This window comes from Heterodontus francisci, chromosome 19 (assembly GCF_036365525.1).
Source record: "Heterodontus francisci isolate sHetFra1 chromosome 19, sHetFra1.hap1, whole genome shotgun sequence".
NCBI classification, from domain to species: Eukaryota; Metazoa; Chordata; class Chondrichthyes; order Heterodontiformes; family Heterodontidae; genus Heterodontus; species Heterodontus francisci.
Genome location: NC_090389.1, coordinates 14624504 through 14650848, shown reverse-complemented (window position 1 = coordinate 14650848; position 26345 = coordinate 14624504). Strand labels below are relative to the sequence as shown.

The window sequence follows — 26345 nt, the reverse complement described above, 5'->3', positions numbered from 1 at the left end:
AAAGTGTGCTAGTGGGAAAAGCATTAGAGGTATATTCAGCACTTTCGAAGGAACAGTCAAGTGATTATGAAGTGGTTAGAATTGCAGTTCTCAATGCTAATGAGTTGGTACCAGAGGCTGACAGGCAAAAATTCAAGAATTTAAGAAGAAAACAGCAGCAGACATTTATGGTATTTGCTAGAGAGAAGGAAATGATATTTGATCGTTGGTATCGGTCCATGAAGATTGAACAAGACAGTCAGCAATATTTTGGATAACCTTAACATTATATAGGGTGAAATGCAGGAGGCTGTCCAGGAGTGCATTGAAATAGTCAAGTCTAGAGGTAACAAAGGCACCAATGAGGATCTTAGCAGCAGATGAGCTGGTGCAGGGGCACAGTCGGGCGATGTTACAGAGGCGGAAGTAGGAAGTAATATCGTGAATATGTGGTCGAAAGCTCACCTCAGGGTCAAACATGATACCAAGGTTACGAACCATCTAGTTCAGCTTCAGACAGCTTACCAGAGTCACAGTCACATAGGATTTCATTTGTGGCTTTGATGAGTGCCATTTTGGTAATGTGACGGGTGAAAACCTGACTGGATGGATTCAATTCTGGAGTTTTCGGAAAGATGGACATGGATTTGGGAGGTGACAGCATTTTCAAGGACTTTGAAGAGGAAAGGGAGGTTGGAGATACAGTGGTAATTTGCAAGGACAGAGGGTCTAAAGGTTGTGTTCTTTGAGGAGAGGAGTGAATATGGCAGATTTGAAGGAAAGGGGACAACACCTGAGGGGAGATACTGTTAACAAAATCAGTTAACGTGAGGACCAGGAAGGGGAGTTAGCTGGTCAGCAGTTTAGTGGGAGGAGGGTCAGTCGAGGAGGAGATGGATCTCATGGGCAAGATGAGCTCAGAGGAGGCAGAAGGGGAAATCGGACAGAAACTAGAGGATGTTGCGAGTTCAGGGCTAGGGCTGGGAGGAACCTAGAAGAAGCCTGACCCGGTGGGCTGGGGAAGGGACATAAGTGGCAGATGCAGCTGAATGGATGGCCTTGATCTTAGTGACAAACAAGTCCATGAGCTCCTTGCACTTGTCATTGAAGCTGGAGGAGACAAGGAAGAGGGGCTTAAGAAGCCAGTTTGCAGTAGAGAAAATAAGCTGGGGGATGTCTTTGCATTCCAGGATCCTGGAATAATGAATAGTTTAGGCAGAGAAAGCTCTGGTTAGGCCGAAACGAGAATATTGCAGCCAGTTCTGGTCACTACACTTTAGGAAAGATCTGAGGGTCCTTGAGAGGGTGAAGAGAGGACTTACCAGAATGGTTTCAGGTATGGGGGATTTTAGTTACAAGGTTAGGTTGGAAAAGCTGGAGTTGTTCTCCCTGGAGCAAAGGAGATATCGGGGAGATTGATAGAGTTGTACAAGATTATGGCAGGATTAGATAGGTTAGACAAGGAAAATCTGTTCCCATTAACTGATGGTACAAGGACCCGAGGACACAGATTCACTTGCTACCCATGAGGGTGGTGGAAGTGGAGACAATCAATGATTTCAAAAGAAAATTGGATGGAAATAAACTTGGAGGGCTATGGAATTGAGCGGGGGTGTCTGACTGACTGGATTGTTTCACAGAGAGCTGGCATGGACTCAATGGGCCAAATGGCCTCCTTCTATTCCGTAAATGACTCTATGACTCCATAGGACACGATACTACTTTATGTGGCATAGCCAGTTCTGGTGATGAATGGCTAAACCAGTTGTTCGCCATATACATTCAAGTCTGCCTCCCTTGGACTTAAGGGATTGCACATGAGAGCCATACCAGGGGGAACAGCCAGGGTGAGAGAAAGTAATGGTTTTAACAGGAACTAAAGCATCAGACCCACCTGATTTTATTGTCCTTTGGAGTCAGTGAAGAGTAATATAGGGTGGGGTGTGAAACCCACATTCCAACCAATCCAGTGGGTTTCCCACCTGGCCAGTTAGGTTGACCCCATTGTGTAACTGAGCTATGAGTTTAAAAAAATATGACAATAAAGTATAATTTTGCTCCAAGACTTTGAGATTTTTCTGCAGCAAAATTAGGTGTCTCTGCCTTGGAGAATGCTCCAAATTGCTTGTTGTGCAAAAATGTGAAGTTCAGCTCATGAACAGATCCTTGAAATGTGTGCATGCTGGCTGGGGGACCTGTGGGTCTGGCACAGGCCTGGCCTGAATCAGCATCTGGCAACAGACAGTAAGGGGTTTAACATTCACATAATCTTTCTTCTGAATTAGTGAACCCTGTCCTGCAAAACTAAAGAGTTTATCATTTCTAGCATTCTGGTGTCTTATGATATAATCATAAGTTGTTATTGTGGGATGTTATAGTCTAGAAATCCAGTTGTTGAAGGATGACACAGGAGCCAATCTTTATTCAGTCTTTTATTTATTTACAGAAACATTCCAAGTATATACCTCCTAACTGAACCCCCACCCAGTTTCAGTCAATGTCTCTATATCTGTGCTTAAGTAAGACCTCAATTAATGCCCTCCACCTGCACATAGTTAAACACAATTGATATACAACATGGGATATGTCCTAACATATACTAATTCTGCTGTGATGTACTCACTGTGTATTGTCTTATGTTATGAAGCTCAGTTGTAAACCACTTTATTTCAATATTTAAAATATCTACAACCCTTCCAGAACAAACTATTCTTGGCCTCAAAGACATAGTCCGAAAAAGGTGTCAAAAGTCAAAATACCCTCAGAATTCCCCCGCTTCAGAAAATAAACCTTACCTCTTCAGTGCTCACATCCTCTTTTCTTAAGTTATTCGATCCATCTCTGTGAAAATTACATTTTTGTCTATTTAATTTTTCCTTGTAATATTAGTGCTGGATATACTACCTGCAGCTAAAGTTCAAAAGGCACCTAGTCCCTAACATTGCTAACTGTCTTCACACTATAAGTGAGGCTTTGTTTTTCACAGAAAGAGGGTATAAATTGTTGAAAATTGCTCCTGAAACACTGAAGATTCTGGATGCCATGTAATAAAACAGAATTTATCTAGCTCTGTCACCATATAGCATTGGCCCTCGTCACAAGACTGTATTCAGGGTTATTTTTGGTTGTTATTTCTCTTTGGAGGTACTCATCAGGGTTTGTGAGGTTTCTAGGCTTCCACGTTTGCAACATCTCCTTCAGCTTTTTAAATTCTGTTAGGTGATGTGGCTCTTAGACAAGTGCACAAATAAATAATCAGAAAAGCAATTTCCACAAATTGCATGCCAGTGATATCTAGTGAAGTCTTGTTAATCTAATGTATGATGTTCTTTTTCCAGTTGATTTACTGTGCACGAAGTAACTAAAATAATTATTAGTACTCTAGCTGGAAGTCTTATCAAAAAAATGTCTTCAGTATATGGATAATACATAGTCAAACCAAAATTTAATCTTAATTTCTCTACAGATGTATCATCTACCACCTCAGAACCTATATTAAAAGATGCAACTGTTATTTTGGGGCTCAAGGGAAAGATAACCATTACAATGAAATCTGTGGTGAAGGAAAATATATCTAAAAGACATAGCACACCTTAAAGACAAGGGATCTGAGGTGTGCTATGTAGATTGCACTGTCGAGGACCATAGACCCTTGGCAGGATGCTCCACAGCCCAATTGTGGGTTGGACCATGTAAATTGGAGCATAAGATTTAGCAAATAAGGCCACAGTGGAAAAAGCGCTGGGCCTTCTTCGCTCTATGATATACCCAGAGTACACAGGAGGAACATATTATCCCCATAACCTTATGACATTCACAGTTTGGAAATGGTTCAGTCCCATCTCACCCAGGTGTACAGTGAATATTGCAGCAGAAAAATGTAACTTGATTGGATGCAGTTGTTAAAGCCCATCTTAAGAAAAATGGCTTGCATTTCTATAGCACTTTTCATGATCTCAGGATGTCCTAAAGCACTTTTCAGCCAATAAAGTACTTTTGTTGAAGAGAAGTTACTTTTGTAATGAAGGAATTGTAACAGCCAATTTGTGCACAGCAAGGCCCACAAACTGAATGTGATAATGATCAGATAATTTGTTTTAGTGATATTGGTTGAGGGATAAATATTGGCCAGGACACTGGCAGAACACCCCCTTCTCCTCTCCAAAATAATGCCGTGGGACCTTTGACGTTCAACCAGAGAGGTTAGATGGAGTCTTGGCTTCAATGTCATTTGAAAGAAAATAATGTCTCAGTCGTCAATCTGCTTCTCACACTAGCGGCCTCTTCACTGCTTCCATGGAATGTTTCAATTCAGAGGGCTTTCCTCCCAGTTTCAGGAAACTGACATCGGGACTGTTTCTGGGTCCCAACACCACCCCAGTAGGGAAATGGTCACAGCCGCTGATTTTAAATTAGTAGCCACGGATGTGTGCACGGAGGTGGGACTGTGGAAGTGCGGGCCCGATTTAATCATGCCACGGCAGACACTACCGTGGCTGCCATTTGACTGAAAGAATGGATGCACCGATGATCAAGAAGAAAGGCTTACTCCCAGGGCAGGGCTGACCCTCGCTTCTCTGATGATGACCTCGAAGTCCTCCCGGAGGCAGTGAGGGAGAGGAGGGATGTCCTCTTTCCAGAGGGTGGCAGGAAAAGGCAACCCTCCCAAACGAAGCTGGCATGGCTGCAGGTTGCTGAGACCGTCAGCAGCAGAAGTGTGGTCCGAAGGAACTGGATCCAGTGCTGGAAAAGGTTCAATGATCTTATTCACTCTAGCAAGAGTGCAAAGCCAGACCCTCAACGCAGGTCTCTGGGTATTCAACCTTCAGCAGACACACCAGATAAGGAGCCTGAGGGCATATATTGCTCCTGAACATGGGAGAAATGTGTACCGAGGGTACTTACTGACCCTTCAGCAAGGCTCAGAGCCCAAGTGCTGCTGAGGACCTACCAGCACTGAAACCTGCAGCATCCTATGTACAGGAGCCATTGGCACTGGTCAGAGAGGCCAACAGTGCCTTATCTCTCTCTCTCTTTTGTCCTTGCAGGAGAACAGAACTCACAATGCCAGAGAAAGGGCTCTGACATTAGGAGGAGTGCCCCGTCTCCACAACGTGACTCCCATGGAGGAGGGAACCATGGAGATCGCAAAGGTGGCCCCTCCAGGAGCCAGTTGGGGAAGGAGAGATTGTCTTTCCAGGAGGAGGGGGTGAAAAGATATTGCAATTTGTAGATGAAGGGGTAGAGTGCACTCGTCCCCATCCGACAGCATCCAAAGACTCAGCTGCTGAAGCTTCTGCTCTCAAAGGCTAGTTCATGATCTTTTCTTATGCCTCGCACAGGTTCTGACATGGAGGAGAAACAATAGAGTCCTTTGATGTCACCAAGGCAAGTACTGGAAATGGACACATCAGAGCAAGCACTGTCACATCTGACAAGCGTACGCTCCAGTGGGTCCTTGTGCGCGATTAGATAGGGAGGCACTTGGTGAAGGGCATGTTCACAAGTGAGCAGCAGGAGGTGAGAGAGGTAGAGGCAGCTGTTGGCAGTCCTCCTTAGATGATGGAGGACAGACATAGCCATGCTCAGCTGGGCGCAGATACAGGGCCTCGGGAGTCACAAGAAAGACAGCTCTACCTAGACCAGCTGCAGCAGATGTGTCAGAGTTCAGAGTTCCCTGAAGCAGTGTGGGGTCATGGGCTGACAATGGAGTAATCCATTCAGCTCATGTACACCACAATGATTCAGGGTTTAAATGCATGAGCTCCTCAACTGAGAGAGTGGCCAACCTCTTGGACAGCCATATGCAGCAGCACTCGGAGTTGATGCAGGAGCAGGGCACTGATATGCATGCTGCACTCTGTAGCATGGAGTGGTCAGTGGTGCTGGTGGTGAAGAGATGTCTGAGTGGATGCCAGTTGCGCCCCAGCTGGTGGATCTCTTTATTCATCTGGAGTACCAGCCAAGGGCTGAGGCAGTCATGGAAGAGGATGAGGGTGGCAATCCTCACGGGACACTATCATCGGCCTCCTTGGCCTCTCTGACTGAGGGACCATCAGTGCCACAGGGCCAGTGACTGAAGCTGCCCCTGCATTGATATTGGTGCAGCAGCCTCTGGAGGTGCTCCCACTTGCATCTCCACAATAAGGACAACTGTCATGCGCATCTCAGCCGCAAGCAGACACAAGCATGCAGGCTGCCTCCACGTCATTCGAGTCCACAAGGGGAGCACTGTGTAGTAGTGGCTGAGCGGAGGACACCGTGTTGTGCAGAGCACTGAATGGGTCACTGGGAATAGCCTCAGTTGTAAATATGCACTTCCTTTTTTCAAGACAATGTAAATATTGCCACATGGCACCAGACATTTTTTTTTATGCATTCATGGGATGTGGGCATCGCTGGCCACGCCAGCATTCATTGCCCTTCCCTAATTGCCCTTGAGAAGTTCTTTAATGGCAAGACTGGAAAAAAGGGAAGAGGTGGTGAAGGGAAGCAAGGGTTCTTGAAAAGGGACAGTGAAACCTCTAGACAGATGTGCATCATTCATTGGCAGTAAGAGTGGATCTATTCGGGGCTGTGTCTTCAATGGAAGTGTTCTCACAGGCAGCACAAAGTGAATTCTGGACCATGCTGTCCTCCTGGGTTAGAATGGCTCAGCTGAAATGTTTCTGGATCAGATGATCCCTGATGTTGATGGCATCCTGATGAGACCCTCAAGTCTTGCGCTGGGCCCAGCCATTTCCCTATGCAGCTGAGGCACCTTTACTTTCTGCATCTTCCTCCTCCTCTTCCACATCCTGCTCTTCCTCTTCCTCCGATGAGCTGTCATTCCAGATCTTCACCCTCTTCCAGGTTGAGACCTCTCTGGAGGGCCATGTTGTGGAAAGTGCAGCACACCACGACAATGCACAAGACTCTTGTAGGAGCTACTGCAGGATGCCACCCGACCGGTCCACGCACTGGAACCACATCTTCAGAAGCCTGATGGCTTGCTCGATGGTGGTCCTTGTGAGCAAATGGCTTTGGTTGTCGTACCTCTAGGGGTCCATCTCAGGGTCACATAAAGGGGGGAGTAGCCATCTTTTCAAGGGATAACCCTTCTCCCCTAGAATCCATCCAAGGAGATTGGGGGGTCGGGGGTGGAATAAAGAGCTGTGGCACCCTGGTTTGCTGGAGGATGAAGGCGTCATCGCAACTGCCAGTAAAGCAAGCACACACATGGAGGAAACTCTTGTTATGGTCGCAGACAGTTCAACGTTGAAATAAAGAGCCTTCCAGAAGGAACGGAAAGAGAAAGAAAGAGCCTTCCAAATGGAATGTGAAGAAAAACAAAAACAGGTGAAGGAATGAGAGAGAGAGGAAGAAAGACAGGGGAAAGAAAAAGAGAGGAGAAGGAACAAGAGAGAGAGGAGAGAGAGAAAGAAAATTCCAGAAAGAATGTGAAGAAAGAGAGTTATGGCGGTTTGAGTTAGCTAGAGGGCGACAGAGTAACCCTAAGAAAGCATGGCCAATATGGAGGATCAGAATTCAGGCTTGCAAACAAGATTGCTAAAACTCGCCCAATTGATTCCAAAATTCAATCAGGAAGATGTAGAAGCGTTTTTCGTGTCCTTCGAGAAACTGGCAAGGCAGCTAAAATGGCCAGCTGAGACCTGGTCTCTTTTACTGCAAAGCAAACTAACTGGAAAAGCCCATGAGGTCTATTCCTCGCTGCCAGATGAGAGTTCGTCAAACTATGAACTGACCAAAAATGCTTTCCTCAGGGCATATGAATTAGTACCCGAAACCTACCGCCAGAAGTTTAGAACCCTCAAAAGGCAAGCCAATCAAACCTATCTAGAGTTTGAAAGAAGCAAGCAGCTGGCTTTTGACCAGTAGCTGAGGGCTTTAAAAATACAACTCAGCTATGAGACTCTCAGAGAAGTAATCCTGTTAGAGGAATTTAAAAACTCTCTCCCATTCTCAATAAAAACTCATGTCGAGAAGCGGCGGTTTCAGGGAGCCCGGGAAGCGGCCGTTCTGGCTGATGAGCTTGCTTTAATCTATAAGTCGGTTTCCCAAGGGAGAACCTTTCCTGATTACCCTCACAAATCCAAAAAGGACAAAGGGTGGGAAGCTGATAGAAGCCCAGGCAGTCCTGGAAAAGAAAGGAAAGCAGGAGACACAGGGGGCCCTCCTCCAGCCAAAAAGGAAGGTGCTGTGAGCAGGAGTGAGACCTGGAGATCTGTGTGCTTCCATTGTAACAAGGCAGGGCATTTAAAAGCTGACTGCTGGAAATTAATGGGGAAACCGGTAGGGTTAATCAGGTCACACCCGCTCAGTGAAGACGAGGGCCTGATGGAAAACACGGAATGGGCTGTGGCTTTTACTGCAGTAAGGGTCCAACCCAGGAAGCTTACTACAGCCAGTGCAGGTAAACTTAATAGGATTCCTGAAGGTCATCAGGGTTTTGTATCTGAAGGGAAAGTAACCCCATATCTCTCGAGTGGGGCAAGCAAGCCCATAGTGATTCTTAGGGACACAGGGACCACCAGATCCCTTTTACTGGGAAAAGGCCTGACCTTTCCCCCAGACAGTGCAGTGAACACTAGAATGGTGGTGAATGGTTTTGGAGGGCAGTGTATGTCTGTACCTGGAGTGCCACTTAGTTTCAGGTAACTGTGGGGACTGTCCCTAGTTTGCCTGTGGACGGGGTTGACCTGCTCCTAGGTAATGATCTGGCAGGGGTGAAGGTGGTAGCCCCCCCAGAAGTGAAAGAAAGACCGCAGGAGGTCAGAGAGATAGGGCGGTGGCAGGAGACGGTCTCCCGCTGAGTCCCTGAATGTGTAGTGGGTCAGGCCATGATCAAACCAGCACCGCCAGAGGAGGCTGCATTGACACTGCAGGCAAATCACCTTGAGGTCTGCCTGGCCGAGACTTTCTTGGGAAAGTTAGGAGACACAGGGAATGAATTAAATGGATTTTCCCTAGCTGAGGCTCAGCGAGCTGATCCAGGATTGCAAGAGTTAGCACAGGCTGCCCAATCTGAAAGTGAAGCAGAGGGAGTCCCTGACTGCTAAATTTTAAAGAATGAGGTACTGATGAGGAAATGGAGTTCTCCTCACAGACCTGAGGGCCAGGAGTGGACTGTAGTTCACCAGTTAGTGGTGCCACAGAGGAACTGGGGAGAAATATTAAGAAAGGCCCACGAGACTACAGTGGCTGTATATGCTGGTATACGAAAGACCAAAACTTACATAAGCAGTTTTACTGGCCAAAACTCCACAAAGATGTGGTGGAGTACTGCAGGAGTTGCCACATGTGCCAGGTTGAGGGGAAACCCCAACCTACAGCAAAACCTGCACCCCTGAGTCCTGTACTGGTGCTAGGAGAACCCTCCAGATGAACTGTAAAGAATGAACCCCCTCCGAGAACAAAAGGGGACAGGCAGGCACATGGCTGGCAAAAGTTTAGGAGGAGAAGCGGAAAAAGTGACCCAGAGGGCAGGCTAAAGGAAGTCCGGGAAGAATCGCAGATGAAAACGCCTACCACCCGGTCAACCAACCCAGAAAAATATGAAAAGTTAGACCCCATATCCTCCTATGTAAATGCAGACTCTAAAAGCACCCCACCAGAGTTGCTAACAACACTTACAGGAGCCTGCAGAGACAAAGAGAGACCTCTAGAGGGCAGAGAAACCATGAGGCTGATGCCTCACCGAGTTGAGGGATCACTGGAAAACACAGTTAAGTCTGCATAAATACCTGCTAGAAGGAGTGTCCCAAAGAACGAAGGGGAGAGTAACAGAGATTCCTCCCCCACAGTCAGAGGAAAAGGGAACCATCCATCCCCTGAAGCCAAAAGTCTTTGCATGAATCAGGGAGTTCAGGATAGACCCGCATCTCGCCACCTCCCCCCCCACCCCCCGCCCCCACTGATGCTCCTGGAGAAAGAAAAGGGGGAAATTAAAGCAGCCCTGACCCCGCCAGAACAGACCACCTTAATGAGCTTCAAGACTGGTGAATGAATGGAAATAAATGAGAGAAATGCATGGTTTTCTTTCTGTATCTTATATTTCTCTCAAATTCTGTAATGAAATGCGCCATTTTCTTCAAACCACATTTCATTCCCCTGAGTGTGGAGGTGTCAGGCAAACCCCACCTGCCAAGACTGAGGCACACATTATTTCACCACATGAACATTAAAACTTGAAATTGCAAGCCCCGACTGGAAAGACATTTCCATGGTAACAGACAATATTGAAACAATGGGGATCCAGCAGTTGCTTCCCCAATACACAGAAGTGATCTGACCAGTTTTAGTCACATGACTAACCTGCTGGGCAACTTGGGAGTTTTTGAATTTGAACTCCCAACAAAGGGATTTGAGAGCAGAGAAAGCCATGTGCTCATGGAGTAAACACCTCTCCTGGAACTGAAGCAAGAATAACAGCCTCTCCTATCTGCCTTCATCTCTTCCCACGGAACTGAATCTTGTGAAAACACATGAAACTCAAAGAGAGAAAGGTTTGCCATGTGAACAAAGTTTTAAGAAGATTACTGGGCAAGACTATATCTTCAATCAAGGACTACAGCGAGTTCGAGAAACAGTAACAAGATATTGACGCAAACTGTTCTACTTATCTTTTCTTCTGCTCCTTTCTGTCCTTATTTTGCATGTTTATATCGCGTGTGCATGCTGGCGTGAGCATGTCGTATATCCATAAGCATGAACCGTATTAGAGTATAAGCTTAAGGTTTAATAAATTTCATCTTTGTGCTTTAAACCAAAGAAAACCTGTTTGTGCTAATTTCTTGGTCTGATAATTGGAAAGTTGTGAATAAGGATTCACAAAGGGGGATCTCAAAACACAGTGTGTTTAGAATTAAACCCTGTTACAATAAGACCAGGTGAAGACACAAGAGACCCCTGGACATATTGCTCACCTGGTTGTAACAGTGGCCACATGGGTGCAAGGGATGATGCGCTGCACCTGGAGGAATCCAGCAATGGAGACAAAACCCACTGCCCTTTGTCCTGCCACGCCCCATCTGTCTGGAATTGAATGCAATGTGCAGCTCTCACAAAAAGGGCATCAGTGACCTGCAAGATGCAGCGGTCTGAAGCCATTTGTGAGACGCCACCAAGCTCTGTAGCTGACCCTTGGAAGGAGCCAGAGGCAAAGAAGATCAATGCCACAGTGACTTTGACAGCTATTGGCAGGGCATGGTGAGCAGTAGAGAGGTGTGAGGTCTTCTGCCACAAGAACACAAATCTCAGTGACTGTCTGCCTGGATTGGCACAGCCTCCTGCAGCAGTGGTTCTCTGCCATCTCCAGGTAGTTCCATCTTTGCCTGTAGAACCTATGATGACGGTATGGACTCTGTTGATTTCCTGCCCCTAATCCCTCTCCTCTGACCTCCTCATGCCTTGAGCTCTGTGTCTCCTGCTGCAGATGTTGTTCCTCAGCGCCATTATACCCAAAATCTGAGAGTCGTGCTCCCACTACCAGCTGTTGTCTTCCTGGAGCTCAGCCATATTCCTATAATGTTTGGAAGCCAGGAAGATGACAACTCCAAGTGCGTACAAAGCACTCTCCCTGCGACTTGTGCACACTTGATGGCACCTGAGTGTCAATGGCTGACTGCCCCTCTCAGCTGTGCTCCCTTTGATGGGCCCACCTAATTTTATGTTGTGGCCATGCCAGCACCCCGCTGTGTTCCCACCTCCATACACCTGGTCAGCTCCTGACCCAGCGTGAACCTGTGTGCCCCACCAAAATCCCAAACCAGCCCACAACAAGCTGACAATGAGCTCATAACAATATTAATTAGACTCAATCCTGAATCAGGCGGGTTTCCAGAGCTTGCCTTCCCCCAACCTGATGAAACTGACTGGTGTCAGGAACGGTGATGGCAAATCAGCATGCCAGCCAACAGCGCTATTTTTAGTGCCCGTCTGCCTCTGTTCAGCGGGATCTAAAAATCCTGCCCAAAGTCTCCCAAAATCCTTTGAACGTCAGTCTAGAAGTATTGTCAGATGGCATCGAGTCTAACAATAGGCTGACGGGCCACTTTATCCAAGGTATGGTCAATGAATACCTAATTTACAACAGGGTCTCAAATAATACTTTTCTTAGCAACAACTGGTACAACTGAAATAGAAGGATAAGACAAATGAATGCATGGCTGAAAAGATGGAGCAGGAGGGAGGGCTTTAGATTCCTGGGACATTGGGACCGGTTCTGGGGTAGATGGGACCTGTACAGGCCGGACGGGTTGCACCTGAACAGAGCTGGGACTGAGTTCCTTTCGTGACGATTTGCCAGTGCTGTTGGCGAGAGTTTAAACTAGTTTGGCAGGGGAATGAGAGTAGACTCAGTTGGAACAAAATCAGAAATGAAAATGGAAGGCAGAAAATTAGTGGATGAGTCTGGAAGACAGAGGGAACAAAAGTCAGAAAATAAAATAAAGTTTGGCAGTGCTCAAGGGTATCTATTTCAATGCAAGGAGTATAGCAAATAAAGCAGATGAGCTGACAGCACAGACAGACACATGGCTGTATGATATCATAGCTATTACAGTAACATGGCTTAAGGAGGGACAGGAATGAAAGCTCAACGTTCCTGGTTAAAGGGTTTTCAGAAGCAACAGGGACGGGAATAAGAAAGGGGGGGGGTGGTAATTTTGGTCAAAGAAACTAATACAGCTGTGAGGAGAGATGATATTTTGGAAGGTTCATCAAATGAAACTGCATGGATTGAGCTAAGGAACAAAAAAGGGGCAATCGCACTGCTGGGAGTGTACTATAGACCCCCAAACAGTCAGAGGGAGATAGAAGAGCAGATATGTAGGCAAATCTCTGAGAAGTGCAAGAACAATAGGGCAGTAATAGTAGGGGATTTTAACTACCCCAATATTAACTAGGATAGTTTTAGTGTGAAAGAAATTGAGGGAGAAGAATTCTTGAGGTGCATTCAGGAGAACTTTTCTGGCCAGTATGTAGCAAGTCTAACAAGAGAGGGCACAGTTTTAGTCTTAGTTTTAGGAAATGAAGATGGGCAGGTGGCAGTGGGAGAGCATTTTGGTGGTAGTGATCATAATTCAGTCAGTTTTAACATAATTATGGAAAAGGACAGAGATAGAACAGGAGTTAAGAGTTCTTAGTTGGGGCAAGGCCAATTTTACTAAACTGAGGAGTAATTTAGCAAAAGTGGACCAGAAACAGCTACTTGAAGGTAAATCAGTGTCAGAGCAGTGGGAGGCATTCAAAGGGAAGATTCAAGGGGTTCAAAGTAAACATGCTCCCACAAAGAAAAAGGGTGAGATGGTCAAATCTGGAGCCCCGTGGATGTCAAGGAGCTTACAGGGTAGGAAAAGGCAGAAAAGGAAAGCTTATGTCCGACACCAAGAACTCAATACACCAGAAAGCCGAGAGGAGTATAGAAAGTGGAGGGGTAAGATCAAAAAGGAAATTAGGAAAGCAGAGAGGGCATGAAAAAATATTGGCAAGCAAAATCAAGGTGAACCCAAAGATATTTTATCAATACATTAAGAGTAAGAGGATAACTAAGGAAAATGTAGGGCCCATAAAAGACCAAAATGGTAACCTATGTGTAGGGGCGGAAGATGTTGGTATTGTTCTTAATGAATACTTTGCATCTGTCTTCACAAAAGAGGGGGACGATGCAGATATTGTAGTTAAGGAGGAGTGTGAAGTATTGGATGTGATAAACATAGGGAGAGAGGAAGTATTAATGGGATTAGCATCCTTGAAAGTTGATAAATCACCAGGGCCGGATGAAATGTACCCCAGGCTGTTAAAAGAAGCGAGAGAGGAAATAGCGGAAGGTCTGACCATTATGTTCCACTCCTCACTGGATACAGGTGTGGTGCTGGAGGATTGGAGAACTGCTAATGATGGAGCTCTGTTTAAAAAGGCAGCGAGGGATGGACAAAATAATTACAGGCCAGTCAGTCTAACCTCAGTAGTGGGAAAATTATTGGAATCTATTCTGAGAGACAGGATAAATTGTCACTTAGAAAGGCACAGGTTAATCAAGGATAGTCAGCATGGATTTGTTAAGGGAAGATCTTGTTTGACCAACTTGATCGAATTTTTTGAAGAAGTAACAAGGAAGATTGATGAGGGTAGTGCAGTTGATGTGGTCTACATGGATTTTAGCAAGGCTTTTGACAAGTTCCCACATGGCAGTCTGGTTAAAAAAATAAAATTCCATGGGATCTAGGGAAATGCAGCAAGGTGGATACAAAATTGGTTCAGTGGCAGGAAACAAAGAGTAATTGTTGTCTGGTGTTTTAGCGAATGGAGGGCTGTTGCCAGTGGCATTCCACAGGGCTCAGTACTGGGCCCCCTGCTTTTTGTGGTATATATTAACTATTTGAACGTAAAGGTGGGGGGCATGATCAAGAAGTTTGCAGATAACACAAAGATTGGCCATGTGGTAGATAGCGAGGAGGATAGATGTAGGCTGCAGGAAGATATTGATGGTCTGGTCAGATGGGCAAAAAAGTGGCAAATGGAATTCAACCCGGACAAGTGTGAGGTGATGCATTGGGGAGGTCAAACAAGGCAAAGGAATACACGATTAGTGGGAAAATACTGAGCAGTGTAGAGGAAGTGAGGGACCTTGGAGTGAATGTCCACAGATCCCTGAAGGTTGCAGGACAGCTCGATAAGGTGCTTAAGAAGGCATATGGAATCCATTCATTTATTAGCTGAGGTACAGAATATAAGAGCAGGGAGGTTATGCTGGAACTGTATAACTCATTGGTTCGGCCACTACTTGAATACTGTGTGCAGTTCTGGTCACCTCATTACAGAAAGGATGTAATTGCACCAGAGAGGGTACAGAGGAGATTTACAAGGATGTTGCCAGGACTGGAAAAATGCAACTATGAGGAAAGATTGGATTGGGTTGTTCCCCTTGGAACAGAGAAAGCTAAGGAGAGATCTGATAGAAATGTACAAAATTTTGAGGGTCCTGGATAGATTGGAGGTGAAGGGCCTATTTACCTTAGAAAAAGATCAGTGACTAGGGGTCATGATTTAAAGTGCTTGGTAGAAAAATTAGAGGGGAGGAAAAACTTTTTCACCCAGAGGGTGGTGGGGGTGTGGAACTCACTGCCTGAAAGAATAGTTGGGTCAGAAACCCTCCACTCATCCAAAAGGAGTCTGGATATGCATCTCAAGTGACATAACCTGCAGGCTACGGACCAAATGCTGGAAGGTGGGATTAGAATGGGGGGATCGTTTTTCGGCTGGCACAGACACGATGAGCCAAGTGGCCTCTTTCTGTGCCTTAAACTTTTGATGATTCTATGATTCTAAACGTAAGCATACACCACATCACTTAACCTATCAACAAACATAGTAAGAATAAGGACTGCGAGAAAGATGAAAGAGAGAAAGGCATTTTCTTTACTATGTTACGTGCCTAATTTGTGCATTCTTACCAGCATACTTCATAATGAGTAATTTGATGATCTTTCTTTCCATTTTTCCTCTTTTCTCAAACATTCTCACCATCCAGAGAGGAGCGAGAATATTAGTGAGGGAAAAACAGCTCCTTTTGTTCTGGAACTAAAACCTGAACGCTGAACAATAGCTGGTCCTCTAAACCATCCAATGAGTTTGATGCAAGATTTAACAAAATTTTTTCATGACAACTATCTTCAAGCACAGAGGGAAAGTTTAGTTTCATTTTCAACTTAAGGCATTGAACCTTTTTTTTAGAATAAAGCAGTGAATATAGCAGAGAGGCAATCCACATTACCGTAAATAGCGCACACAGCCGCTCTATCTTCTCAGAGTTTCTTGGCATCCCATTCTTGTTCAGCCTCACCATAAACCTCTCACTGTGGAAGAAAAGAAAATGTAATTAAATATTTTTGGAGAATGCATCAGAGGTCAGAATATGGATGCCACTGAGCAAGTTTGCTTAAAGGGAAGGTTCGCTCAGGCATCGGTTCCATTACTGTCACTGGGATTGCAGCAATCCTACTTCCACTTGAACTCTGAGAAACATTGAGCAGTACAATTAAAGATTTTGTCGCTACACTTGTGTTGTACATTTTGAGCTGTGTGATATAAAGTAGAATTTCTGCTTAGTATGCTTGTTTCTTCCAGTGCGATTTGCTCAAAGTCAGTGTTGTTAATTGTATATTAATTGTGTTGACTGTGTGGTGGGCATTAATTGGGCATTCACTTGAGCCCAAATAAATAGACACAGACTAAAATTGTGGTTGTTGGGTTAGGGGTCCCTCCACCACCAGTGCACAGTGGCAGCAGTGTGCACCACCTACAGAAAGCACTGTAACAACTCACCAAAGCTTCTTTGACAGCACCTCCCAAACCCACGACTTCTACCACTGAAAAGGACAAGGGCAGCAGGCGCATGGGAAAAATAACAATGAGCAAATGGCACATTCCGAGATTGTTATTTGCACAGATTTCATTACACACCACGATTCTCCTGATCGGTACAGGTGAGGTTCCCTCTGACTACAAGAAACCGAAAATCTGAGTGGAACTCTTTAAAAAAAGATTATTTTTGATTTTGTTTTTAATTTTATTTCACGTTTTACTAAAATTAAAAATAATGCAAATGGGTCTGCTGTGTAACTCTGAAAATAAATATAAAATTGTACAAAGATTGTCTCCAGTTCTATACTTCATCAATTGGCTTTCTGGAATAGAACATGGTATCAAAGAATGGTCGCCGAAAGGTGAAGGTTAGAAAGTAAGGAAAAAAATTCACATGGGAAACAAATATCCGAGCAGCCATTGTAAAAACTGGCAGAGAGCAAATACAACTTGTCATGATATGATTATCCTCTGATATTCTCAGAGTCTGGACTGTATGACCAGTGTAAGAATGAAGTGGAGATGTGGACATAGGTAACGTTACTATTAAAGAAAAAACAAAGTGTGACCTTGGCGTTGTCGCTTCTCATTAGAAGTCGAATCAGAAGTGAAATATTTTGTGAGCTGGATACCCGTCAATTGGATAGTGATGAATGTTTGGATCTTAGATGAGATTTACAAAAAAGATAATCCGTTAAATGCCTATGAGGCTTGATCAGACTTTGATAGATTTTTTTTTAAAACTACGGTTATTCCATGGAAGAATAAGTCATGGATTTTTAACAGATTGTATATAAAATTGATGAAATTCAACTTGGGAATCCCTAGATCAGTAGTGGCATAAAAGGCAGGATTGTGCTAAGATGTCTCATATGGACAGGCTCCGGGTTCTAACGAATGTTAGATTCTCAGACAGGGAGACACTGTTGGACCAGATGCACTCTGTCATGCGGGCCCCCACCTGCCAGGAATGAGGCCCATTAATTTCGCCACATGGACATTAAATTTCAAATGTAAGTCATTGTTTTAGCAAGACTTAGTTGTTTTTTAAAAATTATAATAGTCTTCGAAAGTTTTAAATTTAAAGGGTTTAGTCATGGCAGGAGAGCTTAAAGCCGTGGTTTGCTCCTCTTGCTGCATGTGGGAATCCACATTTCCAGTCCCTGGGACCAACATGTGTGCAGGAAGTGTGTCCAGCTGCAGCTCCTGGAAGTTCGGGTTTCAGAGCTGGAACGGCGACTGGAAACACTGAGGAGCATCCGCGAGTCTTAGAGCATTGTGGATAGCACGTAGAGAGAGGTGGTCACACTGCAGCTGAAGGGACTTGAGGAAGGAAGGGAATGGGTGACCACCAGGCAGTCCAAGAGAAACAGGCAGGTAGTTCAGGAGTCCCCTGGGGTCCCGCTTGCAAATCAGTATTCCATTTTGGAGGCTGATGAGGCTGGTTCCTCCAGGGAGTGCGGACAGAGCCAAGCTTCTGGCACCACAAGCAGCCTGTCTGCACAGGAAGGGGGAAAGAGAGGAAGAGCAATAATAATAGGGGATTCTATAGTCAGGGAAACAGATAGGTGCTACTGTGGCCGTCAACGTGACTCCAGGATGGTGTGTTGCCTCCCTGTTGCCAGGGTCCGGGATGTCACTGAACGGCTGCAGGGAATCCTGAATGGGGAGGGTGATGAGGCAGAGGTCATGGTACATGTTGGTACCAATGACATAGGTAGAAAGAGGGATAAGGTCTTGCATCAAGAATTCAGGGAGTTAGGCAGCAGACTAAAAAGCAGGACCTCTCGGGTTGTAATCTCTGGATTACTCCCAGTGCCACGTGCTAGTGAGTATAGAAATAGGAGAATAGCACAGATGAACGCGTGGCTTAAGAGTTTGTGCAGGAGGGAGGGTTTTAGATTCCTGGACCACTGGGACCGTTTCTGGGGAAGGTGGGACCTGTACAAGCGGGACAGTCTACATCTGAACCAGAGGGGGACTAACATCCTTGCTGGCGGGTTTGCTAGTGCTGTTGGAAAGAGTTTAAACTAATTTGGCAGGGGGAGGGGATGCAGACTCCCAGCAGAATAGGGACACAGCTAAACACAGGAAAGCGAACAAGTCAGAGGGAATACAGCAGAAGTAAGTTTCAAGGGAGTAAGACCAGGATGGAAGGCCTCTACTTTAATGCCAGGAGTATTGCAGGTAAAACGGATGAGTTAAGGGCAGGATTGACACGTGGAATTGTGATATAGTAGCCATCACGGAGACATGGTTGAGGGAGGGGCAGGATTCGCAGCTCAATATCCCAGGATATAGAATCTTCAGGCGAGAGAGAGAAGGGGGTAAAAGAGGAGGGGGCATTGCAATATTAGTTAAGGAGTCAGTTACTGCAGTAAGGAACGATGATATCTTGGAGGGGGCATCAAATGAAGCTTTATGGGTAGAATTTAGGAATAAAAAAGGAACAGCCACATTGCTAGGTGTTTATTATAGACCCCCAGATAGTCAACGGGAAATTGAGGAGCAAATATGCGTGCAATTTGCAGAGGTGTGTAAAAATAATAGGGTAATTATATTAGGTGATTTCAACTTTCCCAACATTAATTGGGATAGTCATCATGTTAAGGGCTTAGATAGAGTGGAGTTCTTAAAATGTATACAGGAGAACTTTTTAGCTCAATATGTAGAGGATCCAACAAGGGAGGGTGCAGTGCTGGACCTAATTCTGGGGAATGAAGCCGGACAGGTGGTTGATGTGTTGGTGGGGGGGCATTTTGGTGATAGCGACCACAACGTGGTATAATTTAAGCTTGTTATGGAGAAAGAAATAGACAAGTTGCAAAAGGTTTTGGATTGGGGGAGAGCAAATTTTAGTAAAATAAGGCAGGATCTGGCCAAGGTAGACTGGAAAGAGTTACTTGTCAGGAAATCTACAGAAGAGCAGTGGGGGGCATTCAAAAAGGAAATGGGGAGGGTACAGGCCCAACATGTTCCCTCGAGGGCAATAGGTAGGAGCAACAAGCCCAGAGAACCATGGATGACCAGAACCATTCAGGGTACAATGAGAAGGAAAAGAGAGGCTTTTAGCAAATACAAGGAGAGCAAATCAATGGAAGCATTAGTGGAGTACAGAAAGTATAGGATGGAGCTTAAGAAAGCAATTAGGAGACCAAAGAGGGGATATGAGAAAGCACTGGCTGGTAAAAGTAGGGAAAATCCCAAGATATCCCATAAGTAAATCAATGGGAAGAGGATAACCAGGGAAAGAGTAGGACCCATTAGGGACCAAGGGGGAAATTTGTGGGTGAAGCCAGAGGACATTGGTAGGGTGTTGAATGAATACTTCACATCTGTCTTCACCCAAGAGAATGAGTAAGTAGATATGGAACTTAGAGAGAGAGACTGTGAGGTTCTTGAGCAAATTGTCAAGGTATTGGAGGTTTTGGAAGGCTTAAAAGTGGACAAATCTTCAGGTCCGGACGATTTGTGTCCCAGGATGCTGTGGGAGGCGAGGGTGGAGATTGCAGGTGCTCTGACCATAATTTTTAATTCCTCGCTGGCCACGGGGGAGGTGCCAGAGGACTGGAGAACAGCTAATGTGGTCCCACTATTTAAGAAAGGTTGCAGAGATAAGCCAGGGAACTGCAGACCAGTGAGTCTGACGTCAGTGGGAGGGAAACTATTGGAAAAAATTCTGAAGGAGAGAATCTATCTCCACTTGGAGAGGCAAAATTTGATCAGGAATAGTCAGCATGGATTTGTCAGAGGGAGGTCATGCCTAACAAATTTGATTGAATTTTTTGAGCAAGTGGCCAGGTGTGTAGATGAGGGTAGTGCAGTTGATGTAGTTTACATGGATTTCAGCAAAGCCTTTGACAAGGTCCCACATGGGAGACTTATCAAGAAAGCAAATGCACATGGGATACAAGGTAAATTGATAAGGTGGATTCAAAATTAGCTTAGCTGTAGGAGACAGAGAGTGATGACAGACGGCTGTTTTAGTGACTGGAAGCCAGTGTCCAGTGGCGTACCACAGGGATCTGTGCTGGGTCCCCTATTGTTCGTCATTTATATAAATGACATAGATGACTATGTGGGGGGTAGGATCAGTAAGTTCGCGGATGACACAAAGATTGGCCGAGTGGTTAACAGTGAGGTGGAGTGTCTTAGGTTACAGGAAGATATAGACGCAATGGTCAAATGGGCAGAAAAGTGGCAGATGGAATTTAACGCTGAAAAGTGTGAGGTGATACACTTTGGAAGGAGTAATGTGACACGGAAGTATTCAATGAATGTCCTGACACTGGGAAGTTCCGAGGAACAAAGGGACCTTGGCGTGTTTGTCCATAGATCTCTGAAGGCAGAAGGGCAGGTTAATAGGGTGGTGAAAAAGGCATATGGGACACTTGCCTTTATCAATCGAGGCATAGATTACAAAAGCAGGGAGGTCATGTTGGAGTCGTATAGAACTTTGGTAAGGCCACAGCTGGAGTACTGTGTGCAATTCTGGTCGCCACATTATAGGAAGGATGTGATTGCAATGGAGGGGGTGCAGAGGCGATTCACCAGGATGTTGCCTGGGATGGAACATTTAAGCTATGAAGAGAGGTTGGATAGGCCTGGGTTGTTTTCGCTGGAGCAGAGAAGACTGAGGGGTGACCTGATCGAGGTGTACAAGATTATGAGGGGCATGGATAGGGTGGATCGGGAGCAGCTGTTCCCCTTAGTTGAAGGGTCAGTTATGAGGGGTCACAAGTTTATGGTGAGGGGCGGGAGGTTTAAGGGGGATGAGGAAGAGCTTTTTTACCCAGAGGGTGGTGACGGTCTGGAATGCCCTGCCTGAGAGGGTGGTAGAGGCAGGTTGTCTCACATCCTTTAAAAAGTACCTGGATGAGCACTTGGCACGTCATAACATTCAAGGCTGTGGGCCAAGTGCTGGCAAATGGGATTAGGTAGACAGGTCAGGTGTCTTTAATGCATCGGTCGAAAGGCCTCTTCTGGACTGTATTATTCTGTGATTCTGATTCTGTGAAATTGTTGCCAGGAAGAAGAGAAGGCCTGTTACAAAGGGTTGCCAGGCCCCTGGCTGGAAAGACATTTTTGCATTTTAACCAACTGTATTTTTGGACAAAGGGCCATTTCCTGACCCACACAATACACAAAGCCAGCAGTGTTTCTACCAGTTGGTCAAGTGACTACCCTGCTGGCCAATTTGGGGAGTTTTAAATTGTCGAGACAGTGTTTGAACTGGCAGAAAGCAAAATGCTCCTGGACTGAAGCACAACTCCTCTCTCCTGTCTGCTGCCATCTATTTCTCACGGAACTCCAAAAACCCACTGAAGACACATGAATCCCCTAAGAGAGAATGGTCTCCGACAGTGAACAAGGGTTAAGAATAATACTGGGCCTCCAACGAAAAGCAAGACCTACCGACAAACAAGGACTCTGCGGTGAGATTGAAGAACCATAACAACAACTCTTCAGATATTGCCTCAAACCTTTCCACTTTATTTTTCTTCTGCTCTTCTCTATCTCTATTTGCATCTGCGTATCGCGTATGCATGCTAGCGTGGGCACATCGTGTATCCATAGGCGTTAACTGAATTAGAGTTTAAGTTTCAGTTTAATAAAATGTCACTTTTCTTCTTTAAAACTAAGAAAGCCTGTTTGTACTTGTTTCTTTACCTTAGAATTGGAAAGCGGTGAACACGGATTCACCAAGGGAGAGCTAAAAAGTGTGCTTAAATAATGTTACAGTAAGACCAGGTGAAGGCCGAAAGGGAACCCCAGACCTCTTTCTCTCCTGGTCGGAACAGAAATTTGGGTGTTAGCATCCGGAATTGACCCACAGATAAACGAGAGAAATAGGAAGTGGGAAGCCAAATTGTTCACAGTCAAAAAAGAGCAAGATTTCAAAGAACAAAGAACAGTACAGCACAGGAACAGGCCATTCGGCCCTCCAAGCCTGCGGCGATCTTGATGCCTGTCTAAACTAAAACCTTCTGCACTTCCGGGGACCGTATCCCTCTATTCCCATCCTATTCATGTATTTGTCAAGATGCCTCTTAAACGTCGCTATCGTACCTGCTTCCACCACCTCCCCCGGCAGCAAGTTCCAGGCACTCACCACCCTCTGTGTAAAGAACTTGCCTCGCACATCCCCTCTAAACTTTGCCCATCTCACCTTAAACCTATGACCCCTAGTAACTGACTCTTCCACCCTGGGAAAAAGCTTCTGACTATCCACTCTGACCATGCCACTCATAACTTTGTAAACCTCTATCATGTCGCCCCTCCACCTCCGTCGTTCCATTGAAAACAATCCAAGTTTTTCCAACCTCTCCTCATAGCCAATGCCCTCCAGACCAGGCAACATCCTGGTAAACCTCTTCTGTACCCTCTCCAAAGCCTCCACGTCCTTCTGGTAGTGTGGCGACCAGAATTGCACGCAATATTCTAAGTGTGGCCTAACTAAGGTTCTGTACAGCTGCAGCATGACTTGCCAATTTCTATACTCCATCCCCGACCGATGAAGGCAAGCATGCCGTATGCCTTCTTGACTACCTTATCCACATGTTTTGCCTCTTTCAGTGAACTGTGGACCTGTACGCCCACATCTCTCTGTCTGTCAATACTCCTAAGGGTTCTGCCATTTACTGTATACTTCCCACCTGTATTAGATCTTCCAAAATGCATTACCTCACGTTTGTCCGGATTAAACTTCATCTGCCATTTCTCCGCCCAAGTCTCCAACCGATCTATATCCTGCTGTATCCTCTGACAATCCTCATCACTATCCGCAACTCCACCAACCTTTGTGTCGTCCGCAAACTTACGAATCAGACCAGCTACATTTTCCTCCAAATCATTTATATATTCTACAAACAGCAAAGGTCCCAGCACTGATCCCTGGGGAACACCACTAGTCACAGCCCTCCATTCAGAAAAGCACCCTTCCACTGCTATCCTCTGTCTTCTATGACCGAGCCAGTTCTGTATCCATCTTGCCAGCTCACCTCTGATCCCGTGTGACTTCACCTTTTGTACCAGTCTGCCATGAGGGACCTTGTCAAAGGCTTTACTGAAGTCCATATCGACAACATCCACTGCCCTTCCTTCATCAATCATCTTCGTCACTTCCTCAAAAAACTCAATCAAGTTAGTGAGACACGACCTCCCCTTCACAATACCATGCCGCCTCTTGCTAATAAGTTCATGTGTTTCCAAATGGGAGTAAATCCTGTCCCGAAGAATCCTCTCTAATAATTTCCCTACCACTGACATAAGGCTCACCGGCCTATAATTTCCTGGATTATCCTTGCTACCCTTCTTAAACAAAGGAACAACATTGGCTATTCTCCAGTCTTCTGGGACCTCACCTGTAGCCAATGAGGATACAAAGATTTCTGTCAAGGCCCCAGCAATTTCTTCCCTTGCCTCCCTCAGTCTTCTGGGGTAGATCCCATCTGGCCCTGGGGACATATCTACCTTAATGCTTTGCAAGACACCCAACACCTCCTCCTTTTTGATAATGAGATGACTGAGACTATCTGCATTCCCTTCCCTAGGCTCATCATCCACCAAGTCCTTCCCTTTGGTGAATACTGATGCAAAGTACTCATTTAGTACCTCACCCATTTCCTCTGGCTCCACACATAGATACCCTCCTCTGTCCTTGAGTGGGCCAACCCTTTCCCTGATTACCCTCTTTCTCTTTATATACATATAAAAAGCCTTGGGATTCTCCTTAATCATGTTTGCCAATGACTTTTCATGACCCCTTTTAGCCCTCCTGACTCCTTGCTTAAGTTCCTTCCTACTTTCTTTATATTCCTCAAGGGCTTCGTCCGTTCCCAGCCTTCCAGCCCTGACGAATGCTTCCTTTTTCTTTTTGACTAGGCTCACAATATCCCTCGTTAGCCAAGGTTTCCAAAACTTGCCAGACTTATCCTTCTTCCTCACAGGAACATGCCAGTCCTGGATTCTAATCAGCTGACGTTTGAAAGACTCCCACGTGTCAGATGTTGATTTACCCTCAAACAGTCGCCCCCAATCTAAATTCTTCAGTTCCTGCCTAATATTGTTATAACTAGCCTTCCCCCAATTTAGCACCTTCACCCGAGGACTACTCTTATCCTTATCCACAAGTACTTTAAAACTTATGTAATTATGGTCACTGTTCCTGAAATGCTCCCCTACTGAGACCGACCACCTGGTCGGGCTCATTCCCCAATACCAGGTCCAGTAAGACCCCTTCCCTAGTTGGACTATCTACATATTGTTTCAAGAAGCCCTCCTGGATGCTCCTTACAAATTCTGCCCCATCCAAGCCCCTAGCACTAAGTGAGTCCCAGTCAATATTGGGGAAGTTAAAATCACCCACCACTACAACCCTGTTACCTTTACATCTTTCCAAAATCTGTCTACATATCTGCTCCTCTACCTCCCGCTGGCTTTTGGGAGGCCTGTAGAAAACCCCCAACATCGTGACTTCACCCTTCCTATTCCTGAACTCCACCCATACTGCCTCGCTGCATGACCCCTCCGAGGTGTCCTCCCGCAGTACAGCTGTGATATTCTCCTTAACCAGTAATGCAACTCCCCCACCCCTTTTACATCCCTCTCTATCCCACCTGAAGCTTTTAAATCCCAGAACATTTAGCTGCCAATCCTGTCCTTCCCTCAACCAAGTCTCTGTAATAGCAACAACATTATAGTTCCAAGTACTAATCCAAGCTCCAAGTTCATCTGCCTTACTTGTTATACTTCTCGCATTGAAACAAATGCACTTCAGACCACCAGTCCCGCTGTGCTCAGCAACAGCTCCCTGCCTGCTCTTCCTCTTAGTTTTACTGGCCTTATTTACTCGTTCCCCCTCAGTTATTTCACCTGCTGTCCTGCTGCTCCGGTTCCCACCCCCCTGCCACATTAGTTTTAACCCTCCCGAGTGACGCTAGCAAACCTCGCAACCAGGATATTTGTGCCCCTCCAGTTTAGATGCAACCCGTTCAATACAGGTTTTCTTGTAGTTGTGTGTGCTTGAATACTAACATGTCTGCAACTGGAGTAGCTCTCCAAGCCAGGGTGAAGTAACTTGGGCTAAGTTAAAAGCACTGTCTATGGAGGAGTTGAGGAAAATGGCTGAGCAGTGTGGGATCACTGTACATGGCAAGGCTAGGAGGTCTGAACTCCTAAGGCTAGTGGCCAACCATTTTTCCCTTGAATCTGAAGAAGCAGCAACAGGGTTAGAAGCAGACTCCGACTGGGCATTGTTCGCAAAGATACAATTGGAACAGAGGAAACTTGAATTTGAGGAAAGAAAGAGGGAGAAAGAGAGAGCCTTCCAGAAGGAACGTGAAGAAAAAAGACAGGAGAAAGAAAGAGAGAGGCAGGAGAGAGGGAGAGAAAGAAGCTTCCAGAAAGAATGCGAAGAAAGAGAGTTGAAGCGACTTGAGTTAAATAGGGGCGACAGAGTAACCCCAGTGAAAGCATGGCCAATATGGAGGAGCGTAATTCAGGGCTGGGTACAAAATTGTTAGAACTAGATGAACTAATCCCAAAATTCAATCAGGAGAAGATGTGGAAGCGTTTTTTGTGTCTTTTGAGAAACTGGCAAGGCAGCTAAAATGGCCAGCTGAGACCTGGTCACTTTTACTACAAAGCAAGCTAACTATAAAAGCCCTGTTGCCAGATGAGAGTTCATCAAATTATGTATTGGCCAAAAATGCTATCCTCAGGACATATGAATTAGTACTCGAAGCCTATCGACAACAGTTTAGAACCCTCAAGAAGCAAACTGATCCAAACCTACCTGGAGTTTGAGAGAAATAAGCTGCTGGCTTTTGACCAGTGGCTGAGGGCTCTCAAAGTGCAGCTCAGCTACGAGAATTTCAGGGAAGTAATTCTGTTAGAGGAATTTAAACACTCCCTCCCACTCTCCATAAAGACCCGTGTGGAGGAGCAGCAAGTCCAGAGAGCCCGGCAAGCGGCCTTTCTGGCCGATGAGTTTGCTTTAA

At 45.5% G+C, this 26345-nt stretch overlaps 1 protein-coding gene across 1 annotated transcript in view; it reads right to left on the bottom strand.

Moving 5' to 3' along the window:
• Nucleotides 1–26345, bottom strand: part of dock3 (dedicator of cytokinesis 3) — a 1369418-nt gene that overhangs the window by 528699 nt on the left and 814374 nt on the right. The window contains exon 10 of the mRNA XM_068052296.1: nucleotides 15755–15836. Within this exon, the coding sequence (XP_067908397.1) occupies nucleotides 15755–15836 (82 nt within the window). The remainder of the gene's footprint in view (nucleotides 1–15754; nucleotides 15837–26345) is intronic.